Raw genomic sequence first — 12119 nt, 5'->3', positions numbered from 1 at the left:
CAGGAGCATCATCAGACATTTAGGGGAAAAACAAGTTTCCTCAGTATTAATTTATGTGCCAGGAATTTCATAATTTTGAACTTCAGTTTATAAAATAAATAAGCCACTTCCTGGCTCATAAATTTGTACTGAGGAAACTTGCTTTCCCCCAGATGTCTGATGATGCTCCTGTGAGAGTGAAACACATCACAAATTAAATAAATAAAAAACCATTTTGCCACAGAGACTGCCTATTCTTTCTTGAACATCTCAAGAAGTTGCTGTATCATTAGCCAAAATATGGAGTGGTGTGATTTTCAAGTTGCCTCTTGGCTGTGTCACTATTATAGATGAGGATTACGTGCATTGCGGCTCTGAGACACAATAAACAAGAAATACCCTTGGAATTCTTACCTTAGGAAGACTGTGTACCTGATTCATCCCTATACAGATATAAGAATGATATTACATTGGTTTTGTAGGTGCCAAAAAACAACAAGGTGGTTCTGATGTCAACTATGCATGATTCAGATACTATCAATGAAGATTCTCAAAAGCCAGATACTGTGTTAAATTACAGTGTTGATTCAGGCAACCAGATGTGTGGCACATATTCTGTGTCTTGTGTAATGAGAAGATGACTTGTGGTAATCTTTTGAAGGTATCAATGATCAGATGCTTTGTTACTAAGATGTATAAAATCATAGAGCCTCAAGAAGGATTTTTCTAAATAACCTATCTTATGATCTCATGAAACCACACCTAACAGAAAGAGACAAAATTTCAAGAATTCCTAAGAATATTTTGCTGTTCCTTCAGAGACACCAGACAACATCTGAGCAAGTGAAGGAGCCTTCTTTTAAGAAATGAGGACACTGTTATTTATGGAAGGGGAAAGACTATTAATAAAAGAGTCAATTTGCAACTGCAGACTCAGAAGACTTATGATCTAACTCTTATCCTCTCTCAAATTACTAAGTCATGGACATGGTCTGTATGTACACTGTTATAACACAGTTTCAGTAGACATTCAGTATGATAGTGAAACATGATTTGTTGTCCTTTTTAGTTGTATCATTTTGGTGCTCAGATTTATTATAAAAATGTCATTAACATCCACATTGAATAATGAAACATTCTTCTGCATTGAAAGTGATCAACAGTGTATATATGTTTCTGGATTAGATATGTAATACTATTTGTTAGTTTTTTCAACTGTGGTGATAACATATTTTTTGTATGAATTAGACAAAATATTTAATATTTTGACATTCATAGTATCAGTGCACTCAGTGAACTATGTGACCATTCTTGTACCATGAACAGACATACCTGCTGGAGGATTAATGAATTTTGTAGTTATTAGGGTTGGTGTAATCTCAGAAGAAGGGATTAGAGTGAAAAACTGCTTCGCTGATTTAATTCTGGATATAAGTTTTCTTTAGGAGATTTTTAACAGTTATTTCTATATGCAATTTTCCAAATTTCACAACACATTAGGATTTTTAAGCATCCATCACTGAAAAGCTTCAGTGATGTAGAACTTACCAGAAGAGTAAAGAAGTCCATGGAATGACCCATTGAAACCAATTCGAATTTTCATGTATTCGTCTTGGCACTCTGCTTCAATATCTGCAAAATAAATAGATGATTCCTTTAATGAGTTAGAGTACACATACATACACTCAACTTTACTCCTAAATTATTTACATCTGATACATATTTAGTTAGATGAATACACTCAAACTACCACATTTACTGATTGCAACAACTGACCATTGAAATGGTGTACAGGAGAGTTAGGTTCATACTAAGATCCTCAACATGCCATTATTCATGAGCAGTGGTCAATTATTGCAATACCATGGCTCATAAGACTGTGAACTGCAGACTTTATAGGATTATAACTGCACACTGACCAGTGTTGTCAGTTACTTAAGTTATAGTAGTTGGCAACTCACTGAAATGACATCTTTTGAAATTTCACAATGATTATCTCCTGTTTATTTATTTATTTTCTATTTCTAGCATAAAAAAGGTAATATCCTCTTTCTGACTGATACATCTTGGGCTATATGTGAGTGTATAACTATAGTATAACAAGGCCATGTCTTTCAAAGTAAACTACAATTGCTCTGACTTGTAAAACCGAAGACAATAACAGCAAGCAACCACAAGCTCAGTTTGAGCGTGGAGTAAGGTATACTCCTGTTGTGATTAAGTTGTCTAGGGATGGATGTGAATTGGAGCAGTGCCCCTTGGGAATTAGTGACGATGTTGATCACATATACTACAATGTTTATACCATGTGCAGAGGGGTGATGAATGGGGAGTGTCCTATTTTTGGATTTGCTGAGGAACTCTGTGCACTGAAGTGTCAAACCAGTCCTTTCCTGCTGCACAGTTATGACACTTACAAGGAAGTATAACAGTAAAAACTTGGTCTCTGTTTTTATACTATTCTGCAGAGGCTGATGTCCAGTGCCACTGAACTAAAAAACAACAAATGGGAAATTAAAATTATTCTTGAAATTGGTATATCAGATTCAAAAGAAGATACTTCTGATTTATTTATCTAAATTTTATTTGCAAGGAGCCATCATAATTATGGCTTTTGCAAACATCAGGCACAGTAATATGACAAAAATTGTATTTACCAAATATGGTATATACTACAATAGTTGCATCTTACTTATTTTGTTATTTTATGGCTGATATGCTGCTGGTTCATATTACAAGCAATGTCTTAGAATTCTTGTATCATGATCATGATATTCACTGTTTGCTCTGTAAATTGTATGATTATTGTTCACAAACCAAATTAGTGAAAAATTGTATTGGCATGGCAGGCTAAGGATCCTCAACTGTTTGAATAAATTTCGGCCAGAGGATGTATGGTGCACTCTACCCATAATTCTGATAACTCTCATCTGTGCAATAAGAGCTTTATTTGCATATGACTGGTTTGCCCAGAGCATGTCGTCACATGTCATAAGTGAATGGAAATATCTAAGTATGCAGCTTTGATTGTTTCCATGTCACAAACAGATGAAATTGAACGAATAGAAAACGTTGCCAAATGCAGTCTGTTACATAGGTTGATGACATGAACTGACCGGTTTAGAGAGTTGTTAACGTATAATCCTAGGAATCTGGAAGGCTCAACTCTCAATATTTCTTTGTCAGCACATTTTATTTCAATATTTTCTTGTTTGCTGTTTGAAACTGAATTAATTGCTCCTTATTAAACTGAGGGACAGACCATTTGAAAGAAACCAATCTAGAGCTTCTTTGAATATAATGTCTGCAGGGTTCTATAGACTGCAGTTTGGTACTTTCTCTATCATAATGGTCGTGTCATCTGCAAATAGGTTGAAGTGTGCTTTTGTGTCATACACCATGGCAGATCGTTGATAAAAATTAGGGAAAGTATGGGACCAAGCACTGAGCCCCGTGATACTCCACATTTCACAGTGTCCCAATCACTGCAGACTAGATACGATTCGAGCAACATCCCTACTTTACCATATAAGCCATAGTGCTCAGCCTTTGTAAGTATAATTTCATGATCTACACAGTCAAATGCTGAAGCATCATAGAAGATTCCAGTTGGTCACACTTTATTGCTTATTGATCTGAGGAGTTGGTTGAAAAGTGAGAAAATCGCATGTTCAGTTGAAATATCCCTTTTGGAATCCAGACAGTCTTTTATTGTGGATGTTATGTTTATTAAGATGATCCATCATTCTCTTGATCATAAGTTTCCCTAGGACTTTAGAAAAACTTGTTATCAATAAAATTGGCCAGTAGTTGGAAACTTCAGCTTTAGCACCTTTTTTGAACAGTGGTTTAACAATCATATATTTAAGTCTATTAGGGATAATACCTTGCTTTATGGACTCCTTAAATATGTGGCAGAGAACTTCAAGAATAAATCTGCTGCAGGACACAAGAGTGGAATCTTCATTTTTCATTTGGCTTATTACCTTTCTCAATCTAATTGGTTATAAGGTAAGGTATATGCATCTAACAAATTTTGTGTTGTACTGCTTTTTGAAGAAGGTTCATGGCTTTAGTCATAAGTCCTTTACAACCAATTTGATCCACTGCTGTCAAAGAAGGGTTGATGAAGATATTAGCAATTATATCACCTTCATCTTGTGGTGCAGTTCTTCTTGTTTTGTCCGTGCTTGCTATGAAAATGGAATGAGAAGTTCTGCCTTATGCAAGACACATTTTTTTCTGTTTTGTTTCACACATACAAGTTTCAACATGTTCAGTTAAACCCACTGACAATAGCACAAATGCGCTGAAACATGTATAGGTGAAACAAAGCAGAAAAAAAGGTATCTTGCATAAGGCGGAATTTCTCATCCCACTATATCACCTTGATGTACCATGCTTCCATTATCACACACTTCAATACTGTCTGTATCTTCTGAAATTTTTCCTGTCTCCCTTTTGAAACCCTTCCAAATACACTGAAGTGCCAAGGAAACTGGTATAGGCATGCATATATACAGAGATTGTAAACACGCAGAATGTGGCGCTTTGGTCAGCAACGCCTATTTAAGACAACAAGTGTATGGAGCAGTTGTTAGATCAGTTACTGCTGCTACAATGGCAGGTTATCAACATTTAAGTGAGTTTGCATGGATGAAGTGGGGATCTTCCCGTACGACGATTTCACGAGTGTACCGTGAATATCAGGAATCCGGTAAAACATCAAATCTCCAACCTCGCTGGGGAAGGAACAAAATCTGCAAGAACAGGACTGCCGACAACTGAAGAGAATCGTTCAACATGACAGAAGCACAACCCTTCCGCAAATTGCTGCAGATTTCAATGCTGTGCCATCAACAAATGTCAGTGTACAAATCCTTCAATAAAACATCAACAATATGGGCTTTCAGAGCTGAGGGCCCACTTGTGTACTCTTGATAACTGCATGATACAAAGCTTTACACACTTGGGCAATTCCAGCAGGACAATGTGACATCCCACACATCCAGAACTGCTACAGAGTGGCTCCAGGAACACACTTCCACTGGCCACCAGACTCTCCAGACATGGATATTATTGAGCATATCTGGGATGCCTTGCAATGTGCTGTTCAGAAGAGCTCTCCAACAGCTTGTACTCTTACAGATTTATGGAAAGCATTGCGGGATTCGTGGTGACAATTTCGTCCAGCACTACTTCAGACATTAAACATGTTGTGTTGTAGCACTTACGTGTGCTTGCAGGGGCCTTACATGATATTGAGCAGATGTACTAGTTTCTTTGGCTTTTGAGTGTAGTTTTTATTTTATTATTTGAGCTGTCAATTTCAGATTTGATAAACATGCTCTTGAATTTTTTAATTACATTCTTTAGGATACTACAGTATAAATTGTAGTGCTACCTATCCTATCATTTTTTAGAATTTCTGAGTGAAACATAAATCATTATCTTTGTTTAACAGGATGTTTTGATTCCCTTAGTGACCCATTGTTGCTTGTAATCACTTAGGTTGGTACTTTTTGAAATTCTCTTGGGAAATACAGCTTCAAAAAGGGTAACAAATTTATTCAGGAACAGGTTAAATTTATTACTGACATTTTTAGCCTGATGTACTGCGTTCCACTCTAACTGCTGCAAATATCTGCTGAAGGTTTCCAGATTTTCATCATTGATTAGTCTGAAAGATCTGTTGAAAAAACTACTCTTGTTCGCAGGGCTTACATAGTGCATTTTTAACAGCTGCCCATCGTGGTCAGAAAGGCTATTTAAGATTTGTGTTACACATATGTTATCAATTGTGTTACTGTCAATCAAACTTGTGTGTTGTGAGAAAGTCAACAACTGCCCTCAGATTAAAAGAACTCATTACACTCTCAAAATCTGTTCTATCATTATTGCAAGTAATAAAATTTACATTAAAGTAGCCGTGCATGATTATTTCCTCGATTTTCGAGAACAGGTGAGTTAAAAGTGATTCTACTTGCCTGAGGAATATACTAAGATTTTTGGAGGGAGCTCTGTAAACAGTAATCACATAAATAGGCAAATATTAACACGGAGTTCAATGCAAGAATTTCATCAACACAATAATTTGTTACATCTGTAGACTCGTACGCTATACGTTTTTAACATACATTATTACTCCACCTTTGTCCACTGCATTTATAGTGTAATAAGCTGCTAAGTTGTACCATTTCAGTTCTTTCCTTCAAATATTGTCCAGTAAAATTCACTCCTGGAAATGGAAAAAAGAACACATTGACACCGGTGTGTCAGACCCACCATACTTGCTCCGGACACTGCGAGAGGGCTGTACAAGCAATGATCACACGCACGGCACAGCGGACACACCAGGAACCGCGGTGTTGGCCGTCGAATGGCGCTAGCTGCGCAGCATTTGTGCACCGCCGCCGTCAGTGTCAGCCAGTTTGCCGTGGCATACGGAGCTCCATCGCAGTCTTTAACACTGGTAGCATGCTGCGACAGCGTGGACGTGAACCGTATGTGCAGTTGACGGACTTTGAGCGAGGGCGTATAGTGGGCATGCGGGAGGCCGGGTGGACGTACCGCCGAATTGCTCAACACGTGGGGCGTGAGGTCTCCACAGTACATCGATGTTGTCGCCAGTGGTCGGCGGAAGGTGCACGTGCCCGTCGACCTGGGACCGGACCGCGGCGACGCACGGATGCACGCCAAGACCGTAGGATCCTACGCAGTGCCGTAGGGGACCGCACCGCCACTTCCCAGCAAATTAGGGACACTGTTGCTCCTGGGGTATCGGTGAGGACCATTCGCAACCGTCTCCATGAAGCTGGGCTACGGTCCCGCACACCGTTAGGCCGTCTTCCGCTCACGCCCCAACATCGTGCAGCCCGCCTCCAGTGGTGTCGCGACAGGCGTGAATGGAGGGACGAATGGAGATGTGTCGTCTTCAGCGATGAGAGTCGCTTCTGCCTTAGTGCCAATGATGGTCGTATGCATGTTTGGCGCCGTGCAGGTGAGCGCCACAATCAGGACTGCATACGACCGAGGCACACAAGGCCAACACCCGGCATCATGGTGTGGGGAGCGATCTCCTACACTGGCCGTACACCACTGGTGATCGTCGAGGGGACACTGAATAGTGCACGGTACATCCAAACCATCATCGAACCCATCGTTCTACCATTCCTAGACCGGCAAGGGAACTTGCTGTTCCAACAGGACAATGCACGTCCGCATGTATCCCGTGCCACCCAACGTGCTCTAGAAGGTGTAAGTCAACTACCCTGGCCAGCAAGATCTCCGGATCTGTTCCCCATTGAGCATGTTTGGGACTGGATGAAGCGTCATCTCACGCGGTCTGCACGTCCAACACGAACGCTGGTCCAACTGAGGCGCCAGGTGGAAATGGCATGGCAAGCCGTTCCACAGGACTACATCCAGCATCTCTACGATCGTCTCCATGGGAGAATAGCAGCCTGCATTGCTGCGAAAGGTGGATATACACTGTACTAGTGCCGACATTGTGCATGCTCTGTTGCCTGTGTCTATGTGCCTGTGGTTCTATCAGTGTGGTCATGTGATGTATCTGACCCCAGGAATGTGTCAATAAAGTTTCCCCTTCCTGGGACAATGAATTCACGGTGTTCTTATTTCAATTTCCAGGAGTGTATAATATACGGGCATCATTTTCTGCACTGCTATCGTTAATGCAAACGGACAATTGGTCCTGTTTGTTTCTTAGACCTATTATATTGTGGTGAAAAATACAAGGTTTGTCATTTCGTAAATTGTATTTATTAATTAGTCCATCTCCTCCTTCCTCCTTTCTCGTCCATCACCTCCTCCCTCTCCTTCCATCTCCTCCTCGTGTTCACCTCCTGCCCCCTCTCCGTCCATCTTGTCCCACCTCTCTCTGCCCATCTTCTCCTATCCCTTTTTCTGTCAATATCCTCTGCCATCACTTGTCTCCTCCTCCTCCCTCCACCCCCTGTCTCTGCCCATCTCCTCCTCTCCCCTCTATCTGTCCATATCCTCTTCCCTTTCAGTCCATTTTCCCTTCCCCCTCTCTCTGTCAATTTCCTCCTGTCTGATCGATCTCCTCCTTCTCTTTCTCTCTCTGTCCATCTCCTCTTTCCTCCTCCCCCCTCCATGTTAACACCCCCACTACAATAGGAGGTTACTGATTATTATCCCCACAATATTTCTTTCCAGACAGTAGGTAATATATGTACCAAGTTTGGTTGAAATCGATCATGGGGCTTAGAAGGAGCTGTTTACCAGCTTATTTGCCCATGGTCACACATCTCACATATATTTAACACATTTCATACATATTTGTACACATATTTCACCTGTTTATCTAGCGAACTATCAGTTTAATAAGTCGCAGCTGCAAAATACTAACGCGAATTCTTTACAGACGAATGGAAAAACTGATAGAAGCTGACCTCGGGGAAGATCAGTTTGGATTCCGTAGAAATGTTGGAACACGTGAGGCAATACTGACCCTACGACTTATCTTGGAAGAAAGGCAAACCTAAGTTTCTAGCATTTGTAGACTTAAAGAAAACTTTTGACAATCTTCACTGGAATACTCTGTTTCAAATTCTGAAGGTGACAGGGGTGAAATACAGGGAGCAAAAGGCTATTTACAATTTGTACAGAAAGCAGATGGCAGTTATAAGAGTCGAGGGGTATGAAAGGGAAGCAGTGGTTGGGAAGGGAGTGAGACAGGGTTGTAGCACATCCCTGATCTTATTCAATCTGTATATTGAGCAAGCAATAAAAGAAACAAAAGAAAAGTTCGGAGTAGGTATTAAAATCCATGGAGAAGAAATAAAAACTTTGAGGTTCGCCGATGACATTGTAATTCTGTCAGAGATAGCAAAGGACTTGGAAGAGCAGCTGAACGGAATGAACAGTGTCTTGAAACGAGGATATAAGATGAACATCAGCAAAACAAAACGAGGATAATGGAATGTAGTCAAATTAAGTCGGGTGATGCTGAGGGAATTAGATAGGAAATGAGACACTTAAAGTAGTAAAGGAGTTTTGCTATTTGGGAAGCAAAATAACTGATGATGGCCGAAATAGAGAGGATATAAAATGTAGACTGGCAATGGCAAGGAAAGCATTTCTGAAGAAGAAAAATTTGTTAACATCGAGTATAGATTTAAATGTCAGGAAGTCGTTTCTGAAAGTATTTGTATGGAGTGTAGCCATGTATGGAAGTGAAACGTGGACGATAAATAGTTTAGACAAGGAGAGAATAGAAGCTTTCGAAATGTGGTGCTACAGAAGAATACTGAAGATTAGATGGGTAGACCACATAACTAATGAGGAAGTATTGAATAGAATTGGGGAGAAGAGGAGCTTGTGGCACAACTTGACTAGAAGAAGGGATCGGTTGGTAGGACATGTTCTGAGACATCGAGGGATCACCAATTTAGTATCGGAGGGCAGCGTGGAGGGTAAAAATCGTAGAGGGAGACAAAGAGATGAATACACTAAACAGATTCAGAAGGATGTAGGCTGCAGTAGGTACTGTGAGATGAAGAAGCTTGCACAGGATAGAGTAGCATGGAAAGCCGCATCAAACCAGTCTCAGGACTGAAGACCACAACAACAACAACACCTAGCAAATTCCGCCCTGTAGTTTTTTTCATACATAGCTCAATGTTTATGACGTCATATTTCCTGACATAATTTTGCAGATACATCCCGTGGTGTATGAGGATGCTACACTGACGGAACATCAAAGAAGTAATTTATATACAGTAATGAAGTTTCAAGAATATATTTGTCTAGGTAACATACGTAAGTGATAAAAATTTGAAGATAGGAGGTTAACATAAGTGCAAGATAAGCCATTGCAAATGTGAAATGTTGGTACATTAACAACTGGTGTAACTGCCAGAATGTTGAATGCAAGAATGCATACATGCATGCATTGTGATGTACAGGTGCAGAATTTCAGTTTGTGGGATGTAGTTCCATGCCTGTTGCACTTGGGCGGTCAGTACAGGGATGTTAACACTATTTGTGAATGATTCTGGAGTTGTGGTCTGATGACGTCTTCCTTAAAACCCTGCAAGGAGAAAAGGATGGCATGCGGGACGAGTTAAAAGGATAGGCTCGTCAATGTTTGTTCCGAATCGGGCGGGCATCTGCCACACCGCCAACACGCCAAACGCTGTTAAGATAATTGGCAAAATGAGCGCTATAACTGGAACAGCTCGCAAGCTCCGCATGTACAGTCTGCAAGCACTGCCAAAAATCGAGGCGCGAGTGATGGGCATCTCCGTATAGATATCCAGAGAACCGTCCGAAACTTCGTAGCAGGAAAAAATTCCACAGCTGAGTGAAGAAAGGACTCTGGGCCAATAACATGTGGCGACACTCGCAGAAAACGTGCGGCCAGTTGTCCCCCAACAACCAGACGTCCGCAACGTTTACACAGTAGAAGCGATAGTTATCACCGACACTATGTCCGCCTCCGGTAGCTTAGTGGTCAGCGCGACAGAACGTCAATCCTAAGGACCCGGGTTCGATTCCCGGCTGGGTTGGAGATTTTCTCCGCTCAGGGACTGGGTGTTGTGTTGTCCTAATCATAATCATTTCATCCCCATCGACGCGCAAGTCAAATGAAGTCGCCGCAGTGGCATCAAATGAAGGACTTACGCTCGGAGAACGGTCTACCCGACGGGAGCCCTAGTCACACGACATTTCCATTCATCAACATTACTTAGTCGGATACTTCCCAAAGGTCGCATAATACCGAGTCGACCTGATATGCGTCGGAAAGAAACTGTGATGGACGTGCCGCTAAATCACAGTCCAGCGCAACAAGAAGTACTTGAGAAAAAAGGGAGAGAAGGAAACATAGTAGGTGAATATGGATTGGGGGACAGAAATGAAAGAGGGAGCCGCCTGGTAGAATTTTGCACAGAGCACAACATAATCATAACTAACACTTGGTTTAAGAATCATGAAAGAAGGTTGTATACATGGAAGAACCCTGGAGATACTAAAAGGTATCAGATAGATTATATAATGGTAAGAGAGAGATTTAGGAACCAGGTTTTAAATTGTAAGACATTTCCAGGGGCAGATGTGGACTCTGACCACAATCTATTGGTTATGACCTGTAGATTAAAACTGAAGAAACTGCAAAAAGGTGGGAATTTAAGGAGATGGGACATGGATAAACTAAAAGAACCAGAGGTTGTACAGAGATTCAGGGAGAGCATAAGGGAGCAATTGACAGGAATGTGGGAAATAAATACAGTAGAAGAAGAATGGGTAGCTTTGAGGGATGAAATAGTGAAGGCAGCAGTGGATCAAGTAGGTAAAAAGATGAGGGCTAGTAGAAATCCTTGGGTAACAGAAGAAATACTGAATTTAATTGATGAAAGGAGAAAATATAAAAATGCAGTAAGTGAAACAGGCAAAAAGGAATACAAACGTCTCAAAAATGAGATCGACAGGAAGTGCAAAATGGCTAAGCAGGGATGGCTAGAGGACAAATGTAAGGATGTAGAGGCCTATCTCACTAGGGGTAAGATAGATACCGCCTACAGGAAAATTAAAGAGACCTTTGGAGATAAGAGAACGACTTGTATGAATATCAAGAGCTCAGATGGAAATCCAGTTCTAAGCAAAGAAGGGAAAGCAGAAAGGTGGAAGGAGTATATAGAGGGTCTATACAAGGGCGATGTACTTGAGGACAATATTATGGAAATGGAAGAGGATGTAGATGAAGATGAAATGGGAGATATGATACTGCGTGAAGAGTTTGACAGAGCACTGAAAGACCTGAGTCGAAACAAGGCCCCCGGAGTAGACAATATTCCATTGGAACTACTGACGGCCGTGGGAGAGCCAATCCTGACAAAACTCTACCATCTGGTGAGCAAGATGTATGAAACAGGCGAAATACCCACAGACATCAAGAAGAATATAATAATTCCAATCCCAAAGAAAGCAGGTGTTGACAGATGTGAAAATTACCGAACTATCAGCTTAATAAGTCACAGCTGCAAAATACTAACACGAATTCTTTACAGACGAATGGAAAAACTAGTAGAAGCCAACCTCGGGGAAGATCAGTTTGGATTCCGTAGAAACACTGGAACACGTGAGGCAATACTGAC

At 40.9% G+C, this 12119-nt stretch overlaps 1 protein-coding gene across 1 annotated transcript in view; it reads right to left on the bottom strand.

Annotated features, from left to right (window-relative positions):
* Positions 1-12119, bottom strand: part of LOC126469605 (cuticlin-5) — a 324544-nt gene that overhangs the window by 41909 nt on the left and 270516 nt on the right. Inside the window, exon 5 of the mRNA XM_050096728.1 lies at positions 1528-1611. Coding sequence (XP_049952685.1) covers positions 1528-1611 — 84 coding nt within the window. The remainder of the gene's footprint in view (positions 1-1527; positions 1612-12119) is intronic.

The sequence above is a fragment of the Schistocerca serialis genome, chromosome 3 (assembly GCF_023864345.2).
Source record: "Schistocerca serialis cubense isolate TAMUIC-IGC-003099 chromosome 3, iqSchSeri2.2, whole genome shotgun sequence".
NCBI classification, from domain to species: Eukaryota; Metazoa; Arthropoda; class Insecta; order Orthoptera; family Acrididae; genus Schistocerca; species Schistocerca serialis.
Note: the sequence above shows the minus strand (reverse complement) of the source record. Positions and strands in the feature narration are given on the sequence as shown.